At 44.7% G+C, this 21,685-nt stretch overlaps 1 protein-coding gene across 1 annotated transcript in view; it reads left to right on the top strand.

The window, feature by feature from the left end:
• Positions 1-21,685, top strand: part of LOC137564196 (proteinase-activated receptor 3-like) — a 133,489-nt gene that overhangs the window by 98,456 nt on the left and 13,348 nt on the right. The window contains exon 5 of the mRNA XM_068277708.1: positions 10,347-10,598. Coding sequence (XP_068133809.1) covers positions 10,523-10,598 — 76 coding nt within the window. The 5' untranslated portion in view covers positions 10,347-10,522. The remainder of the gene's footprint in view (positions 1-10,346; positions 10,599-21,685) is intronic.

Here is a 21,685-nt window from a genome sequence, read left to right as displayed (position 1 = left end):
ATTACTCTAAACTAATCTTCAAACAATGAGCGAGGCTGATACTCCAGGAGTGTTACACAGGAACTAACCCTTATGACCAGCCAAGGACTCTGGGAAACATAGCTCTTTATACTGCCAGTCATCAAAGGAGGCAGGTAGGGGATTTGCATAACGAGTGTATGCAAATTCCTCAGCAGCAGAAAAGACCAGACACTTGTAATGGAAAAACAGGTCTCTCTTGCAGAGACCTGCAGCCCACAGACTAGAGGAATGGTCAAACAGCTGTCTGCCAGTGCATCCAGCTGGGCGGATCATTAAAACCTGTCATGATTCATGAGGTGCTAGAATTCCAGGATAGTATAAATACCCCCCAAATGACCCCATTTTGGAAAGAAGACATTCTAAAGTAACCTAAAGTCACTAAGAGGCATGGTGAGTTCATAGAAGCTTTTATTTTTTGTCACAAGTTAGCAGAAAATGACACTTTGGGCCAAAAAATAAAATAAAAAAAAGTTTCCATTTCTGCTAACTTGTGATTTAAAAAAAAATGAAATCTGCCACGGACTCACCATGCCCCTCTTTGAATACTTTGGGGTGTCTACTTTCCAAAAGGGGGTTATTTGTGAGGTGTGTTTACTGTCCTGGCATTTTGGGGGTTGCTAAGTTGTAAGCACCCCTGTAAAGCCTAAAGGTGCTCATAGGACTTTGGGCCCCTTAGGGCACCTAGGCTGCAAAAAAGTGTCACACATGTGTGTCACAGGAGCCCTAGTGGCTGACCGCACTTAGCCTTCTAAACGGTGCCAGCGCACGGATCGTGCGAACTCTGGTCGCAGTCAATGCGCAGGAACCGTTAAGAATTAGCCGCAGACAACTTAGAAGGGAGCCTGTGAGACACGGGTAATTACAACGTACACACGATTCCACGGTATCTGCCACCACCACTGGTATGGGCCAGTGGACCCGATTTACTGACTGACTAGTCCTGCGAATAAAACGGTTAAACACACGGTATTCTGTCTAGCCAACAACAAACAAACAGTAGCGTATCTTCAGAGACCCGGGATCAGTTCTGTGTGTGCTGATAAGCAGGGTAGCGGAACAGTGAATGACTTGGAGGAAGTCTTTTATTCACAGCAATATAAATAATTAATATATACAGACAATTAATAAAATCAACAATTATTAAAACAGTAATAGCCAGTATAAAAAATAAAAGAAGGGAGAAAAATACTTAGTTCCTGGAAAGATGTCCTTTTTGTGGGAAAAATCAGAGTTCTGGGTTTCAATCAAAGTTCAGAGTTCAGACCAGGTGGATGCCAGCATATCCTCAAGCTGGCACCGATGAGTTCAAGATGTTTTCAGGGTGGAGGACTCAAGCCTGCCTGCTGGCTCTGTGCTTTTGATGAAGCTGGTTTGGGGGTGTGGCAATGCCGGCCCCCTCTGAGCTACCAGCAAATGACAGTTTATTCCCTCTGAGAGATTTTAGAGCTAAACTTATGAATTGCTGTAACTCCTGAACCATACACGTTACATTTAGGGGGGTAACAGCTTCATACTTGGAGGAAAATACAGATTAATATGATATCCGACATGGCTAGTGCAGCAGATCAGGGTCCTGGGTAGATTCATACCTGGGTTGTAGGGGCCCCGGGCCCCTCTCGACTGGTATCAAGAGATCCAGCATGACCCTACGGATCCAATGATACCGCTCTCATAACCACCCTATTTATTGTATTCTGTAAATGGGCAAAAGATTATATAGTACATTCATTTCTTCCTGCTAAGGCTGGAGTCAGCCTGACTGGAGTCCAGCTGTGTCTGCTTCTTGGGATCTCCGTCTATGAAAGGCCCTGTTGGCTCCTTCAATTAACATCTGAATGTGAGATCAGCTTAGACAAACTTTGAGTTTACACCTCTGGCTTAATCAGCAGTCACAGGGCCAGTCTTCCTGCCAGCTGCTAACGGGAAAAAAAAACTGCCTATTTAAAAAAAACCCGGAATGTCAATCTCTAAATCGCTGGCCTGACTACCATCCAGGGCGATCGGCGCAATAAACCGATTGCGTTCTAGTTTCTCACGGCTGTTCCGTGACAATGTGGTATTGCCGTACTCAGGAGAAGTAGTATAATGTGTTTTGGGGTATATTTTTACACATACCCTTGCTGGGTGGGAGAAATATTTCTGTAAATGAGAATTGTTTGATTTTTTTACACACAATTGTCCATTTACAGAGATATTTCTCCCACCCAGCATGGGTATGTGTAAAAATATACCCCAAAACACATTATACTACTTCTCCTGAGTACGGCGATACCACATGTGTGACACTTTTTTTGCAGCCTAGGTGCGAAAGTCCAATGAGTACCTTTAGGCTTTACAGGGGTGCTCACAATTTAGCACCCCCCCCCCCCACATGCCCCCACACAAATGACCCCATTTTGGAAAGAAGACACCCCAAGGTATTCCATGAGGGGCATGGTGAGTTCATAGAAAATTTTATTTTTTGTCGTAACCAGTTCGGCCTATCTGGACGAGCTTCCTCGTCCAGATAGGCACCGCTGCTGCTGCCGGCTGGTGCGCGCGATCAGGCACGCCTACGCGCGTGCCCCCGCTGCTTGCCGCTAGCCCCCCAATCAGTGAATGGGAATATAATTCCCATTCACCGATCTACCTTCCCCGCAGAAATACCGACGCTTTCTCTCCAGAGAGTGCGGTATTTCTGCCCCCAGGAAACATCTCCCCAGCATTTTAGTTCCTGGATGCAAGATCGTTCGCATCCAGGACTTTTTTCACTGTGGCCATCTTGTGGCCAAATAGTAAACTGCACCAACATACAATTTTAATTAAAAAAAAATATTATTTTACATTTAAAATTAACAGTTTCCCTCCCACACCAAAAATTACCCACATACACTTTTTTATTAAAAAATAAAAATAAAAAATACAATTAAAAAAAAAACCAACAACATAAATAGTTACCCAAGGGTCTAAACTTTTTAAATATGCATGTCAAGAGAATATGTTATTATATTATTTAAAATTATAAGCTTATAAATAGTGATGGATGCAAATTGAAAAAATGCGCCTTTATTTCTAAATGAAATATCGGCACCATAAATTGTGATAGGGACATCGTTTAAATGGTGTAATAACCGGGACAGATGGGCAAATAAAATACATGAGTTTTAATTACGGTAGCGTATGTTAATTTCAAACTATAATGGCCAAAAACTGAGAAATAATGAATTTTTTTCATTTCTTTCTTAATCTTCCTGTTAAAATAGATTTAGAAAAAAATAATTCTTAGCAAAATGTACTACCCAAAGAAAGCCTAATTAGTGGCGGAAAAAACAAGATATAGATCAATTCATTGTGATAAGTAGCAATAAAGTTATAGGCGAATGAATGGGAGGTGAACGTTGCTCGGATGCATGAGATTTTCGGACTGCGGTGCTGAACCGGATAAGTTAGCGGAAAATGACAGTTTGTGAAAAAAAAAAAACAATTTCTGCTAACTTGTGATAAAAAATAAAATCTTCTATGAACTTACCATGCACCTCATGAAATACTTTGGGGTGTCCTCTTTCCAAAATGGCATCATTCGTGGGGTATGTCCTGGCATTTTAGGATCTCCGCAATCATTACATGTATGGCCAGTATTAGGAGTTTCTGCTATATTCCTTATATTGGGCATACGGGTAATGCACTCTGGGCTGAAAGGAAAAATGAACGGCAAACAATCAATCAATCAATGTGGATGAAAAAATATCTGCCAAAAAATGTGAAAAAAAAGAGGCTGCCAGATCATAAGAGCTGCCACCCAAAAAACGTCCAAACCCACTCAGCTCATATGCCCTGGCAAATCCGATTTACAATTGTCCATTTACAGAGTATTTCTCCCACCCAGCATGGGTATGTGTAAAAATACACCCCAAAACACATTATACTACTTCTCCTGAGTACGGCGATACCACATGTGTGACACTTTTTTGCAGCCTAGGTGCGAAAGTCCAATGAGTACCTTTAGGCTTTACTGGGGTGCTCAAAATTTAGCACACCCCCCCCCCCCCCCCCACATGCCAGGACAGTTAACAAGCCCCACAAATGACCCCATTTTGGAAAGAAGACACCCCAAGGTATTCCATGAGGTGCATGGTGAGTTCATAGAAAGTTTTATATTTTGTCATAAGTTAGCGGAAAATTACACTTTGTGGGAAAAAAAAACAATTTCTGCTAACTTGTGATAAAAAATAAAATTTTCTATGAACTCACCATGCACCTCATGGAATACTTTGGGGTGTCTTCTTTCCAAAATGGCTTCATTCGTGGGGTCTGTCCTGGCATTTTAGGGTCTCTGCAATCATTACATGTATGGCCAGTATTAGGAGTTTCTGCTATACTCCTTATATTGGGAATACGGGTAATGCACTCTGGGCTGAAAGGAAAAATGAACAGCAAACAATCAATCAATCAATGTGGATGAAAAAATATCTGCCAAAAAATGTGAAAAAAAGAGGCTGCCAGGTCATAGGAGCTGCCGCCCAAAAACGTCCAAACCCACTCAGCTCGTATGCCCTGGCAAATCCGATTTATCTATTCACATCGATCGATGTGGATGAATAAATCATTGCCAGAGTTATTTTTTAAAACAAAGTGCTTGCCAAAGCATATGAACTCCAACACTGCCCCTCAGCTCATATGCCTCAGCAAACGTATCTTTTTTTTACTGCGGAGGAGAAATCTCGTCCTGCAGCGCTGCCGCACCAACTTTGTGTAACCTGACAGACACGCAATGCTTCTGTCAGGATGCACCATCAGTGCTGCAGCTGGTTGGTTGGTCGGTCGATCCACCTGGAAGGGTATTGGATGGAAAAAAGAAAGAAGAAAAAAAACAAAACAAGCAAGCAGCAAAGCAATAACTTCATTAACATTACATCAACTTTTATAAACTTTATTGAACATTTTTAACCCAAACATTAACATTGGGAACCAAACTTTAACTTTTTTGCTTACCTGTTTTTTTTTTTTGTTCCTTACCTTGCCGAGGACAAACCTCTCCTCCCCCATGGGACAATGTGCAAAGTGCAAATCGCACAGAGATGTGGCGAAGTACATTATGCACTTTGTCCCAAGTGAAAGGAGAGGTTTCTGGCAGCACTGTGTATTAGGGTCTCTGGAAACCTGATGTCTGGGTTCACACTGCATATTGGCGTATCCGGTGGGTCGCATGCACCGCATCACCCAAAACAGACCTTCAGGGAATACCGCAAGAGTAGCATTCGACTTAGTAATCGCATTCGGCCTAGTAATTAACTGGTCGCCGTAGACTAACATGACTTCTGGGCCGACCCAAATTGCCGCAGAAGCCACGCAGTAACGTAGGCATGCGCCAGCGTTAAGTCAAGCACTTGCGGCGTGGGGGGACCTCAAAGTGTGACTTTCGCTAGGCACTTTTCCTTAACGCATCGCGCCAGTGTGAATTAGCACAGAGACCCTTGTGTGCCTACTGCTGTGTCTGGAGTTCTCTACTCTCTAAAAGTGTATCTGCTCATGATACCTCTGGAAACACTCCCCTAGGCATAGGCCAGGCTAGCCAGGACAGGTGGGACAGTAAACAGTGGTGTCACGCCTTATTCCAGCCCTGCTGCAGACATGACAACGTTTTCTTGGGATGCGTTGATTTGGGGTACTCGGAATGGGAAAGACGTAGTGCCTTTCATGTAGCCGGCCTACTACATTTTGGGGTTGGGCCACGGCACCTCCTGGAAACAGGAGTTCCGTAATGATCTCTTCCTGGAATTTAAGGAAAGATCCAGTTCTCCCAGCCTTACTGTAGAGAACAAAGCTGTTGTAAATAGCCAATTGAATTAGATAAACAGACACTTTTTTATACCAACTAAATAGGGTCCTAACATCTGGTCATTAAAGTCCACCCCTCCCATGTTAGCATTATAGTCATGGACGGCGTGGGGTTTTTCAATGACCTCAGTTGCCCGTTGAATTTGCACTGTTGTGTCTGTGTGAATGGTGGACAGAAGGTAAACGTCCCTCTTGCCCTTCCATTTCACCGTAAGCAGGACATCGGTACACAAGGTAGTCCTCTCCCCCCGTGCAAGCCGGGTACTAACAAGCCATTGGGTGAAGCCCCGTCGACTAGGCCTCGCGGTACGCCACAGCAGCGGATTCCTTCCATCTTTAAATTCTGATAGAGGGCCACATATGTGTAAAACTTGTCCACATAAAGATGGTACCCCTTCTGGAACAAAGGTGACACCAAGTCCCACACAATCTTGCCACTGCTCCCCAGGTAGTCAGGGCATCCGACCAGCTCCAATTTTGAGTCTTTTCCCTCATAGACCCTAAAACGATATGTATAGCCTGTGGCCCTGTCACAGAGCTTATACAGTTTCACCCGCAGATGTTCTGTTCAAGGGTATAAGCATCTGCAAATTTTGATGACAGGTGGTCTATGAGGGGCCCAATTTTGTGGAGCCGGGCATAAGCAGGGTGGTCACATTGATGACAGGTTGTGTTGTCATTAAAGTGCAGGAAGCGCAGGATCATCTCAAATCGTGTCCTGGACATGACAGCAGAGAACATGGGCATGTGATATATTGGGTGCGTAGACCAATAAGACCGCAATACATTCTTTTTGACTAGACCCATGTTAAGGAAAAGGCCCAAAAACGTTTTAAGTTGGTGCGGTTTCCCCTGGAAAGGCTGGGCATAGTAGCTATCCGGTTTGTCGGTGATGTATTGTGTGGCATAACGGTTAGTCTCAGCCACAATTAATTCGTAGAGATCCTCGGTGAAGAACAGATGAAAAAAGTCTAGGGCCGATCCTAGATTATCTGTCTCCACCTGGACTCCAGACTGGGCAGTGAAAGGGGGCAGTACGGGTGCGGCGGAACCAAGTAACTGCCAATTGGGATTTTCCAGCACCAATGGAAGACTATGGGTAGTACAGGCCCATTTTCTTGGTGGCTGCGACTCGGGTCTTAATGCACGTGCCACCGAACCAGTTTCAACTTCTATTCTGGTGCTCACCACTTCACCAGGGTCTACGGAAGTAGTGGTGCTAGGTCCAGAAGATGCTGCAATGCTGGTGTATGCCTCACCATGAAACCTCAGACCAGCCATAGCACCACTCTGATGCCCTTGAGGCAGATCCTGTGACATGGGGTGTGGTACTCCTGGCTCTAGCCGGGACCTCAACCTCATCATCGGTCAGTGAGCCACTGCTGTCTACAGGTTCGAACTCTGACCCAGAAGATTCGTCGAATGAGGCGTCCCAATCGACCTCATCCAACTGGGCCATGTACTTGTACACCTCATCATCGGAATACCCCTTTCTTGCCATGGTGGACTGCTAAATTTAGGGGGTATTCCTCTGAGACTACCCAGGAAAAAGAGCACCTACCTAGCAAAAGGGAGTACTTGTGGAGTAGAAAGCTGTGGTCACTGAGTTTTGATTTTTTAAAAAAAATCAAAACTGATCTTTACAGCGCCACAGCTATTGTACAGTGTTTTTTGCAGTGATCAGAAAAAAAAATTCAGTCACTGCGGTGGGGCGGGCTGAACACAAGTGCAGGTGAACGATCGGGCCTGATCGGGCAAACACTGCGTTTTTAGTGGATCCTAGTGACCCTAATATAGATCTGACTGCGATCAGTAATGATCACTTACAGATACTATATAGTACCAATGCTGATTAGCGACAGTGATGACGCTAATCAGTGACTAATTAGTGACTGAGGTGCGGTGGGCTGAGCGCTAACTGACACTAACACAGGGGCCTAGCGAACTGGCCTAACTGTTAACACTAGTGATACTAAAAAAGTGACAGTTTTCACTAATCACTGTTTTTAGGTCACTAGGATAGTGACCGGGGGAGGGTGATCAGGGGGCAATCAGACAGCAATGGGGGCAATTAGAAACAATCACAGATAATCAAAGCTAATCAGAGGGCAATCAAGGCAATTACAATACAATTAGAGCCAATAAGAGTGATTAGAGCCAATCAGACAGCAATCACAGCCAATCAGCGCAATCAAAGCCAATCACGGGACAATTGAAAACCAATCACGGGACAATCAAATACCAATCACGGGACAATCGAAAACCAATCACGGGGCAATCGAAGCCAATCACGGGGCAATCGAAAACCAATCACAGGACAATCGAAAACCAATCACGAGACAATGTAAAACCAATCACTGGACTATCAAAAACCAATCACGGGACAATCGAGGTCAATCACAGGGCAATTGAGCCAATCGGAGCCAATCAAAGCACAATCAAGCGTCACAAACATGAGGTACACAATGGCGGGGGGGTGATCTAAGGGCAGGGGGGAGTGATCAGAGGGGGATCTAAGGGCAGGGGATGGTGATCAGGAGCCCGCAGTGACAGGTGGTGACGGGGTGATTGATAGGTGATCAGTAGGTAATTACAGAGGAGAATATATGCAAGCAATGCACTGGCAAGGTGATCAGGGGGGTCTGAGGGCGATCTGAGGGTGTGGGTGGGTGATTGGGTGCCTGCAAGGGGCAGATTAGGGTCTGATCTGATGGGTAGCAGTGACAGGGGGTGATTGATGGGTGATCAGTGGGTGTTTAGATGGGTGAACAGATGTAAACAATGCACTTGGGAGGTGATGGGGGGGGGGGTCTGAGGGAGATCTGAGAGTGTGGGTGAGTGATCAGATGCCCGCAAGGGGCTGGTTAGGGTCTGATCTGATGGGTGGCAGTGACAGGTTGTGACAAGGGGTGATTGATGGGTGATTGACAGGTGATCAGTGAGTGATTACAGGGGAGAATAGATGTATACAGTACACGGCATGGGGGGGGGGGGGTCTGTGGGGATCTGAGGGTGTGGGGGGGGGTGATCAGGAGCCCCTAGGGGGCAGTTTAGGACCTGATCTAAAGGATAGCGTTGACAGATAGTGACAGGGAGTGATTGATGGGTGATTAGGGGGGTGATTGGGTGCAAACAATACACTGAAGGGGTAATCAGGGGGGGGGGGGGGGTCTGAGGGGTGCTGTGGGCGATCAGGGGGACAGGATCAGTGTGTGTGTTAACTTACAGTGCTGCCATCCTCTCTGGTGGTCGATTGATCACTGTGACCACCAGGGGAGGAGGCAGCCTGTATAATACACTTTGTTTACCTAACAAAGTGTATTATACATTTTCTATTGGGCAATTTGAAATGTTACAACCTGCCGGCGCTGCTAATTGGCCAGTGGGTTGCCGTCACGGGTTGGCGGAGCCTAATGCCGGCAGATGCGCACGCATCTATGCGCGCCATTCCTGGCTAATTAGTCTACCTGGTGCCGCCGCCAATCGCCATTACGCGGTCCTGGGGGAGCCACCTTGCCGCCGCCCATAGGTAGTGGGCGGTCGGCAAGTGGTTAAAATAACTTTTCAGCACTCTACATTTGAAAATTTACCAAAAGGTGTAAAAATACAGTCAAAAATTATTCTGAATATTTTCTGGCTTGCTGTTGGCTAAAAATGACTTTTATTGTTAAGGTGTGAAATCACCTAGGAGAAAAAATGAACTGAATAAGGGTCGGGTCCATTTGAGAGTGTAAATTATGGAGAGGAAAGATTTTACAATGGGCAAACATTGACTAAATAATTTATAAAGAAATACTGTATTGTTAAAAATAAGCAGTTTTATTAACTGAGCTACAGGGCCGGTTCTAGCTACAAAGGGGCCCTGGGGCAAAAGTAACTTGGGGGTTCCCCCCCAGCAGTGCCCCCCCCCCCCCCCCCCCCCCCCAGCTTCCCACAGCCTCCGAGCTGACACCCAGGACCCATCCCACCACTCTCCCAGCCACAAAAAAATCATTAGGTGTCCCTCATAAGTCCTTAAAAGTTGGTCACCCCATTATTCCTCCCTTCCTTTCCCTTACAAATGCAGAGTGTACACACAGCAGGGTCTTACCTAATCCAGGTAGGACACAGGACACAGAACCATGGTCTACACTCTACATAGACTTCTCCCCACCGCGCCTCACTTCCTCCTTTCCTGCAGGCATGTATGGGGTTACCATAGCTGGAGGGGAGAACACACACACCTTGGGGGCCCTTACAGACTCTGGGGCACTGGGACAATTGTCCCCTTTGCCTCCATGAAAGTGCTGGTCCTGTTGAGCTATATTCAGTAAAGTTCCCCTTAAACCAAAACTATTAAAGCTTTATAAATTACTGCATGCAAACATTTTGATGACATTGTTCTGACGTGCAACAAATAGCACGTGCCAACACAGCAACATAAGCCAGTAAAAAGGGTAGGAGTTTTGTCCAGAGTGAGAGTCATGACTGCTTGGGACATATCTTTTTTTTTTTTTTTTTTTTACCAGAAAAGGATGTTAGAGGCGGTGTTACATTACACTGGTTTTTCTAAACCCTTCCATTTGCGCAATGAGCTGGTAAGAGAGGCTGCAGCACCGTTCTGGTGATCAATGCATCCTGTGAGCTAAACTGAGGAGTTTAGTAAGATTGAAAGCAGACAGGCAGAACTCAAGAACAACTTACAATGTTCTCAAGGATTTTACTACTTGCTGGGATTCTCTACACCCTTTTCAGCAGCTCTGAAGCCTCCTGCACTAAAGGTAACTCTTCTAATGCTTTTTGGATGCATGGATGAGTGGATAGTTGACATTGAAAGCAAATTGAAACATACTGTAATGATTTGATAGCTTATGTTTGATGGTTCCTGTGATTGGTTGATTGGTTCCTGTGATTGTAGTAGCCCCAGGCTCATCCAAAAGACAAAAGGAGACAAGGGGCTTGATTCACTAACCGGCGCTAAGCCGGTTAGTGTGCCTTATCTGAGGTTAGTGTGCCTTATCTGAGTTAGTGTGCCTTATCTGAGGTTAGTGTGCTTTATCTGAGATTAGTGTGCTTTACCTGAGGTTAGTGTGCCTTATCTAAGTTAGTGTGCCTTAGAGACATACCCTAAAACCTAGGTTCTCAACATGCGGTACGCGTACCCCAGGGGGTACTTCTGATGGTTCCAGGGGGTACTCGGGCTTGATACACTTAACCAAGAATAACCAATTTAGAGTTTTAGAAAATTATAAATCTTATTTAAACAACACCAAATTAGTAGTTTAGCTAATTAAAAGCAATAGTAAATACTTGGAAGTTGTTTAGAACCATTATCATGCACTACGATTCAATATATATTTGTTAAGGGGTATTTGTCATAATGCTTACTATGCTAGGGGGTACTTGGTGAGTTCACGGGTTTTAAAGGGGGTACATACCAATAAAATGGTGAGAAACACTGCCCTAAAAGACTGGCAGCTGCAATTGCAGCAAAAGGTGGTTCTACAAAGTATTGACTCAGGGGGCTGAATGATTACGCACACCCCACTTTGCAGTTATTTATTTGTAAAAAAAATGTTTGGAATCATGTATGATTTTCGTTCCACTTCTCACCTTATCTGAGTTAGTGTGCCTTATCTGAGTTAGTGTGCCTTATCTGAGGTTAGTGTGCCTTATCTGAACTTAGTGCCCCTTAACTAGCTTTGTGCACACTATAAAAGATGCACAAAGCTACATCGCGCACTGCACTGCGCACAGCGTAATGCGCAGATCTTTGCGTGCGGTGCAATGATGCGGTGCAACGATAACATCGCACCTGCTATACTGTACATCAGGGGTCTCAAACTCGCGGCCCGCGGGCCATTTGCGGCCCTCGATACAATATTTTGTGGCCCCAGAGCTTGTAGGGGCCCCCAGTGGCTACAAGAGGAAAAAAAAATTTTCAAATCGGCCTTATAGTTTTTGAGAAAATCGATTTTAAAGTTGCAAAGGAAAAAAATACACATTTAAAAACCCGCCGACTTTAATGGTTAATAGCAAATCCACCTTAAATGCTAGAAACCCTAAGTTTGCAGGATATGTTAAGGAGATCATTAGGAATAAGAGGAAAAAACAATTTTTCAAAAAGACCTTATAGTTTTTGAGAAAATCGATTTTAAAGTTTCGAAGGAAAATAGTATACTTTTAAATGCGGTAAATGTCACTTTTAGTAGCAAGCCTAACGGTAGTGTAATTTTACATGTATCAAAAGAAAGAGCAATACATTTCCTGACAGGGTTTCCAGGGGGTCCATACGCAGCCGCAGCGCTTTGGCCAGGGATCGCTATACAGCCGCAATATGGCTGTATGAAGATTCCTGGCATTTTTTCCTATTTTCCCCCAAAAAAAATTATGTTTAGAGTGTGGGAATTTTTTTTTAAAAATTATGTGGGGTCCCCCCTCCTGAAACTTTTTAACCCCTTGTTCCTTATGCAGGCTGGGGTAGCCAGAATGTGGAGCTCCGACCGATTGGGGCTTCACACCCTGACTATACCAGCTGCAAAAAAGGTCCCTTAATGCCGATTTTTGTTCCAGGGTATCTGTTGGGGCGGGGAGGGGGGCGGGGGGGGGGGGGAGGGCAGATTTATTTTGCTCTGGGGCCCCATTGTTGCTTAAACCGGCCCTGCCTGCCGGCAAAAGCAAAAGAGACACGGAAGCAAACTATATTTGCCCATTTTACCTTATAGTTCGCTTCAGTGCTCCCAAGTAATCCGCCGCATCCCCGCCGCTAAACAAGGGCTGCAGACCCCAAATCCCCCGCGCAAACATCCACGACTGCGCTGAGGGGCAGAGCTTCCAGCTGTAGCTCTGCCCCTCCTGACGTCAATCGCCGAATGGATCGCCGCCTCTCCCCCGCCCCTCTCTGTGAAGGAAGAGTGAGAGGGGCGGGCAGAGGCGGCGATCCGCCGCGATTGACGTCAGGAGGGGCAGAGCCGAAGCTGAAAGCTCTGCCCCTTCCAGGAAATGCCGGCGGATTGCCCCCCGGGGCGATTTCGGGGCTCTGCAGCCCTCGTTTTGCAGCGGGGGCACGTGAACTCCCTTATGCGGCCCAGCCTCATCCTGACTTTGCCTCCTGCGGCCCCCGGGTAAATTGAGTTTGAGACCCCTGCAATACAACCTGTCATCTAAAGGCCACCCTGCTTATGACCGGTTCCAAAAACTTTGGCCCCTCATAGACCACCTGTCATCAAAATTTGCAGATGCTTATACCTCTGAACAGTCATTTTGTGGCATTTGGTTTCCAGACTACTCCTCACGGTTTTGGACCCCTAAAATGCCAGGGCAGTATAGGAACCCCACAAGTGACCCCATTTTAGAAAGAAGACACCCCAAGGTTTTCCGTTAGGTGTATAATGAGTTCATAGAAGATTTTATTTTTTTGTCACAAGTTAGTGGAAAATGAACAATAAAAATCAGGTTCCGCTAACTTGTGCCAAAAAACAAAATCTTCTATGAACTCACGATACTCCTAACGGAATACCTTGGGGTGTCTTCTTTCTAAAATGGGGTCAATTGTGGGGTTCCTATACTGCCCTGGCATTTTAGGGGCCCTAAACCGTGAGGAGTAGTCTAGAAACCAAATGCCTCAAAATGACCTGTGAAATCCTAAAGGTACTCATAGGACGTTGGGCCCCTTTGCGCACCTAGGCTGCAAAAAAGTGTCACACATGTGGTATCGCCGTACTCAGGAGAAGTAGTATAATGTGTTTTGGGGTGTATTTTTACACATACCCATGCTGGGTGGGAGAAATATCTCTGTAAATGGACAATTGTGTGTAAAAAAATCTCATTTACAGAGATATTTCTCCCACCCAGCAAGGGTATGTGTAAAAATACACCCCAAAACACATTATACTACTTCTCCTGAGTACGGCGATACCACATGTGTGACACTTTTTTGCAGCCTAGGTGCGCTAAGGGGCCCAAAGTCCTATGAGCACCTTTAGGCTTTACAGGGGTGCTTACAATTTAGCACCCCCCAAAATGCCAGGACAGTAAACAGACCCCACAAATGACCCCATTTTGGAAAGTAGACACCGCAAAGTATTCAGAGAGGGGCATGGTGAGTCCCTGGCAGATTTCATTATTTTATTTTTTTTGTCACAAGTTAGCAGAAATGGAAACTTCTTTTTTTTACTTTTTTCTGTCACAAAGTGTCATTTTCCGCTAACTTGTGCCAAACAATATAATCTTCTATGAACTCACCATGCCTCTTAGTGAATACTTTGGGATGTCTTCTTTCCAAAATGGGGTCACTTGGGGGGTATTTATACTATCCTGGAATTCTAGCACCTCATGAAACATGACAGGTGTCAGAGATGCTTCAAAATGGGAAAATTCACTTTTTGCACCATATTTTGTAAATGCTATAACTTTTACCCAAACCAATATATATATACACTTATTGGATTTATTTTTTTATAAAAGACATGTAGCAGAATAAATATATAGAAATTTTACTTTATTTGAAAAAGTCAGCACAGAAAGTTAAAAAAATCATTTTTTTGACAAAATTCATGTCTTTTTTGATGAATATATATATAAAATATAAACTAAAAATCACAGCAACAATCAAATAGCACCAAAAAAAACTGTATTAGTGACAAGAAAAGAAGGTAAAATTCATTTAGATGTTAGGTTGTATGACCGAGCAATAAACCGTTAAAGCTGTAGTGGTCTGAATGGAAAAAAAGTGTCTGGTCCTTAAGGGGTTTTATGACTGCAGTCCTTAAATGGTTAAAGGATACATGAGGTGAATAATCTAATATCAGATTTACTTACCTGTGACTTTGTCCAGCCCCTAGAAGCCCATGTGTCCCTCGCCACAGCTTCCCTCTCAGCCAGTCTCCTGGGGTCCCCTTTGTAGCAGCTTCTAGAGCAGATACGCTGCTCGCGGTCGCACTCCCACGGCCAGAAGCATTATGCACACCCGCTGAAGTACTGTACCTATGCAGAATGCTCCCTGCTGCACGCATGGGCAGAGGCTGCTGACACAGCCAGGTGGGCACCCACTAGAAGGGGCCGCCAGGAGACTGGCTCAGAGCGGAGCTACGGCGAGAGACACATTGGCTTCTAGGGGACACATTGGCTTCTAGTCCCTGGTAAATAAATCTGATATTAAATTACGGTATTCGCCTCATGTTTCCTTTGAGCATAGCTCATTTTTAAGTTCAGATACTGTATATAAAAATACTATTTTGTGCTATTGCAGGAGATTAGTCTCTTAAAGGGGAACTTCAGCCTAAACAAACATACTGTCATCAAGTTACATTAGTTATGTTAATTAGAATAGATAGGTAATATAATATCTTACCCACCCTGTTTTAAAAGAACAGGCAAATGTTTGTGATCCATGGGGGCTGCCATCTTTGTCATGGGGGCAGCCATCTTTTTGGTTGAAAGGAGGTGACAAGGAGCAGGAGACACAGTTCCAACTGTCCTGTGTCCTGATTACCCCTCCCATCTGCACACCCTAGGCTTCAAATGTCAAATTCAAAATGTCAAAAAAAAATTGCGCCAAAACAGCAGAACAAGAACAACAACATCAGAAATCCCATCATGCTTTGCACAGCATCAGGGGAAAAAAAGCCCGGGCAGTTTTCTTCTGTGCAGCTAAAAATGAGGCTTGTATAAGAGAAACAAAGTTCTGATGCTGTGAAACTGTTAAAGAAACACCAAGCTTTTTCAGTGCTGCTGAGTCGATTTTTAGTCCGGAGGTTCACTTTAAGGTACCAACTAATGATACATCATTTTTTTTTCTTCATTTCTATGTAATATGAGGAACTACAGAAAGTATTCAAAGTACTGTATATTCACTCAATTTACCCTTCTACTACACAGACTGTAAGATTTGTACAAAATTATTTATTTATTTTATTTAATTTATTTGTTTATTGTATTTATCAAGCGGCAACATATTACACAGCACTGGACATTAGTTAAGGTTACAGACAATATTTAGGGGTGATATACAGCAATAAGACACTACAGAAATACAAGAAAAACCAGATCACACAGCACAGTATGAGTACGAGGTAATGCTTAGTCAGTCACTGGATGGGAGCATGAAGAATAGGCAAATCAAGTTCACTCAAGAGTTCACTCAGATCCATAGGATGGGTCTACAGTAATGGAGGGGCATGAACAGGAAGGAGGCACAAGGAGGAGGACCCTGCTGAAGGCTTACAATCTAGAGGAAGAGGTAGGAACAAGAAAGGTAGGGGACCAGAGTTCAACTGGGGGTTTCGAGCACCAGTGAGGGGGGTAGGCCAGAGTAAAAATGTGTGTTTTGAGAGCCTTCTTGAAGATGTTGGAGGGGGCAACCCTAATGGGGGAGGTAGGAAGCTACATAGGGTTGGAGCAGCTCTTGAGAAGTCCTTGAGTCGTGCATGGAGCTGGGTGATGCGGGGGGGGGGGGGGGGGTCAGGAAAAGTGCATTGGAGGAGCAGAGTGAGCTGCTAGGCGTGTACCTCTGAGTAAGATCGGAAATGTAGGATGGGCAGGTTTTGTGGACAGATTGACAAAGTATCTTCAATCTGATTCTGGACTGGATAGGAAGCAAGTGGAGGAATTCACAGAGGGGAGCCGCCGTGGTGGAACAGATGCCCCCAGCATAGATGGCCTGGAACAGATGCCCCCAGCATAGATGGGAGGAGTGGATAATTTTGTATAATTTGTGGGCACCATTATAGAAAAAATGAATCTTCCAGGCCCAGTGCTACACCGAGGATTAGAAAAAAATCTGACAACTTATCCCTTTCCACATGGCGAAAAGCAGTGGCGTAGCTAAGGAGCTATGGTCCCCGCTGCAAGTTTTACATGGGGCCCCACCCCCAAGCACTCTATACATAATGATTAATATGGCGCACCAAAACCTACAAAAGACAACAACCGTGTCAGAGGTGCAAGAAGGGGATGGAGAACAGTTTGTTAATGATTATTACTACTATTTAAAGCATCTATAGAAGTGATTATTACCAGCACAGGGCCAATAGAGAGCTAATATTGTGCTTGAGAGAGGGCCCCTCTGACCCAAGGGCCCCGATGCGGTCGCTACCTGTGCAACCCCTATTGCTACGCCACTGGAGAAAAGTACAGGAGAATGCTTCTCTGCTGCACCACTGAATTATGACAGTATGATATCAAGGGAGTGACTTTCTCAATGCTGTAACTGAAGATCACATGTGTAGCAGCTTTCCTTTCATAAGTATAATTTAAACAAAGCAATGGATTGTGTCAGGTTAAGGCCGTTTGATTAATTGGCTGATTAATAATTGCCCATGGAGATGCAGAGTAAATCAGTCATTTTTAGAACCCTTCCATCTGCTGCACAGTAGATGAATGTTCTTGCTTCACATTCTATGTAATGATAGAACATAAATCTGCTTACTCCCTCTAGTGTGTCTGTGCATTCCTATGCACATTACATTCTCCAGTATGTATGTATAAGTAAGGGGAATTACATCATCTGCATGAGTTTTGGCTGTACACACTTGTCCCTGGAACTGTTGCCCTAAAGATGATCCCGGTCACTACGGGCAACAGTTGTTGTGCTTATGTATGCACCTTCTTCCCATGGTTAACCACTTCCTGTCACCTAACCCTAACCTCCTCTCCTAATGTTAATCTCTTCTTAATGCCTAGATTTAACCATTAAATCTAACCTTCTACCATCCTAACCCTCCTTCATAATGCCTAACCCCAATCAATTAGTTTCTTCCGCGACCTTCCCCCTTTCTTGATGCCTATCCTTCCCTCGGACGTTAAGTCCTTCCTAATTTCTAACCATTATTTCACTTACTTATGTTAAAACCTTTATAATGTCTAACCCTAACCTCCTAAAATTAACCACTTAACAAATCTACCCCTACCATATACCCTAATACTAGCCCTAGGGCTGGATTTACCATGAGGCATTGTAGGCACGTGCCTACAGGCGCCTGAAGATGGAAAGGTGACTCATTCCCTCCTACCCTATGCAGAGTCCTGATGAGAGTGTAAATGAGAGGTTACTCACCCTGCTGTTGGCATTCCAGTGAAAGATCTCCCTTCAGTCAGGGGCACTTCTAGCTACTTAATACTGAGGGTACCTCTCAGGGGCGTAACTAGGTGCCACCGGGCCCCCCTGCAGAAATACTGAGCGGGCCCCCCACCGGTGCCCACTCGGGCCGTTTTGGGGGGCTGAAGGGGTCGCAGAATAAGGGGAAAGTCATGCTGCACTCCCTCACCTCGGGCTCTCCCCTCTGTGCTCCCCTCCAGCATCAATACGATTGTGTATGCAGGCGGCGGGGCAGCGGCAGATACATACCTTCCGTGTGCTCCAGCATGGATGTTCCTCTCTAGCTTCTGACGCGACTTCCTGTATAAACAGGAAGTCGCGCCAGACACTAGAGCAGGGGTCTCAAACTCAATTTACCTGGGGGCCGCAGGAGGCAAAGTCAGGATGAGGCTGGGCCGCACAAGGAATTTCACAATCGCGGCGCATCACCGCCTCTGCCCGCCCCTCTCACTCTTCCTTCACAGAGAGGGGCGGGGAGAGGTGGCGATCCGTGCGGCGATTGACATCAGGAGGATCAGAGCTGAAGCTGAAAGCTCTGCCCCTTCCAGAAAATGCCGGCGGATTGTCCCCCAGGCGATTTGGGGGCTCTGCAACCCTCGTTTAGCGGTGGGGATGTGGCGGATTACTTGGGAGCACTGAAGCGAACTATAAGGAAGCTTTTGCCAGCGAGGGCCACAAAATATTGTATCGAGGGCCGCAAATGGCCCGCGGGCCGCGAGATTGAGACCCCTGCACTAGAGGGAGAAACATCGACGGTGGAGTGCACGGAAGGTATGTATCTGCCGCTGCCCCGCGGCCTGTGAGATAAATCCGGGCCTGCCTAGCCCTCCTGAACATTTCCCATATATAACCTTTAGAACTATCTTGGTTGATACTAACACAAGATTGTACTGATAATTAAAATATTGGTAATATCTAGACATTCTCCCTTCCTCACACTAACCTCTCCTCCCCAATGCCTAAAGTTGTCTACAATAAAAATTACATTTTTTATGCAATAAATTTTTTTTTTTATAATTATAGAAAAATGTAACATACAGTATGTGTTGAATACATTGGTCAGATTTTTCAAATGTTACAATCAATCAGAAAAAATCATTGCAATTCTCAAATTGAAAAGAAATATAAAAAAAATGTGTTGTGTGACCACAATAACATTGTTCGGAAATGAGAGGAATATGGAGGTGGCCATATTTACTGTATTTTGTTTTAAAGCATAACTGAATATTCCTATAACAACAAACAGTTTCACTTACCTGGGGCTTCCCCATGCCCCCAGCAGCCGTCCTGTCCAGGGATTGTAGCTTTGCTTAGTCCTTATGGTCCTTTTGGTAATCTACAATGAGGGAACAGTCATAGAAAAAGGCAGTTGGGCCCCCTGACACCCACTGGGTCCCAGGCACCTGCCAAGGTTGCCTTGTGGATAATCCTGCTCTGACAATAGCTAAGATTGCATTGCAGTTCCTGCTGAACCATAACTGATGCCATCATGCCCCAAAACCCTGCTTCATCCTTAACCAATAACTGTGACTGGTGCTCCCCTTTTGTCCTTTATACCGTTACCAATTTCAATCACCAGGAACTGTCTTGACTATAGCCAAAAGCCAGCGGTCAAACTTAGCACCAGGTGCTGATACCTAGGCATGGGATGCTTCAGAAAAGACGCTAGTGACTAAATTTACCACCCAGGGGCAAAGCGTGCTCCAGAATTTATTGCATCAAAATGGTCTGATTCATTCCCCAGGGCCCGCTGCAGCTCATAGATTCAGCACTCAGGGCTGGTGCACACGAAAACCCGCTAGCAGATCCGCAAAATGCTAGCAGATTTTGAAACGCTTTTTCTTCTTTTTCTGTAGCGTTTCAGCTAGCGTTTTGCGGTTTTGTCTAGCGGTTTTGGTGTAGTAGATTTCCTGTATTGTTACAGTAAAGCTGTTACTGAACAGCTACTGTAACAAAAACCGCCTGGCAAACCGCTCTGAAGTGCCGTTTTTCAGAGCGGTTTGCGTTTTTCCTATACTTAACATTGAGGCAGAAACGCATCCGCAATCCAAAAAATGCCTCACCCAGGCATTTTTCGTTTCTGCAAAACGCCTCCCGCTCTGGTGTGCACCACCCCATTGAGATACATTGACCAAGCAGATCCGCAGCCGCAAGCGGATCTGAAAACGCCCAAAAAGCCGCTCAGTGTGCACCAGCCCTCACAGAGCGCTCGGAGACCAATCTGTGTGGCCTCTGACCATGTGACTCATCCCAACAGAAGTGTGGCCAATAGGATATTTGACACTAAACTTTTACTGGTCATTTACATTTAAATAATTCACAAATAGGAATGTTTTTTTTTTTTTTTTATTAAAAACAAGTTAGAAGGTAAAAAAAATAGCAGTGCTTTCTTGGGTCATATCAGATTGTAAAGATGTTGCCGAAATGTTAATAAAGTAACGGCTGAGCAAATGTAAACATCGTTCCAGGCTATGGATTTATTGAAAAGATAATGTTTTGCTTCTGGTTTATGCATACAGTTGAAATAGCAAGTGCCTGCTCCAAAATGTAAAGCGGACCTGAACTCAGAACTTCCTCTCTGCTCTGAAAGATAAGCAACAGCATAATAATCTTTACAGAAAGAAATTATTACAGCTGATACATATCCTGCAATAAGTCTGCAGACATGGAAGCAGACATAGGGTTAACAGCCTGTGTTTACAAATTAGCTGCTCTGCCGAGGCAGTCAGCCGACATAGCTGAGAGATGAAATTTCAGTTGTGATTAGTCACAGATGAAACTCTCTAAATACACACAGGGTGCATTTCTCTCTGTTTTCCTTCTATCCTGTGCAAGAGTTCAGGTCCACTTTAACCTAATGGCATAACCTGGGTATGTTGGATATCATAGAAATAAATAACATCCTCAGTATTTTCTAGCTATAAATCAAGCCTAATATATCTAGTGCACACAAAACCCATATGCCTTTGGTTGACAATGATGAATACCGTATATCAGAACTGCACCCCTTGTAGGGAGCCAGTGGGGCAATCTATACATAGAGTATGGCAATTAAAAGGTCACAGTAGCAGCTAGGGACTTTTTTATGCCTATGGGGTCTTGTCTGTAATTAATTAAGAAGGAATTGAATAACAAAGCCATCCCTATAATTCAATGAACCTTGAAATATTGGTACGTTCCCCCCCACCCCCTCCCCAAATGATTCCATTTCCTCTCCTCTTATCTGACTCCTCCAAACAGACTAGCTTTTTTGTTGGGATGAAGGAGTTAGGTGGCGATTGAGCATTATTACATTTATGTTGCCTGACCTCTTGCTTGTGAGCCTGTAAGCTCTCAGCCTCACCACTCATGACTGGACAATGGCTGTCTTGGCGTAATCTGAGGATCACAGACTGTTACTGTTTGTTTCCTGATTTTCTGCAGAGCACAGTAAAAGCGGCATGAATCTACTCCAGATGTCTCGGGCGGGGAGATGTATAAGAGCTAAAATATGCAGTCCACTAGTCCACTGTTTCCTGCTAATATAAATAAATGCAGTAAAATATTTAAGAAGTTGAAAAGAAAGAAGAAAGCATAACAAAAATAATTAAAACGGTCACACGTGTTACATGACATATACTATATACTTAGTATTCGACCTCATACCTTCACACAATGGTGGTTCGAATGGTGGTTCGAGGCTATACACACTCTACTTTATTTATAATAAATTAATTTAATACTGCTTTAGTCAGGAAAGGATTAAGTTGAAATGGGGCCGTAGGCCAGATG

Source organism: Hyperolius riggenbachi, chromosome 3 (genome assembly GCF_040937935.1).
Source record: "Hyperolius riggenbachi isolate aHypRig1 chromosome 3, aHypRig1.pri, whole genome shotgun sequence".
Lineage (NCBI taxonomy): Eukaryota > Metazoa > Chordata > Amphibia > Anura > Hyperoliidae > Hyperolius > Hyperolius riggenbachi.
This window is presented reverse-complemented; position numbering and strand designations above follow the sequence as displayed.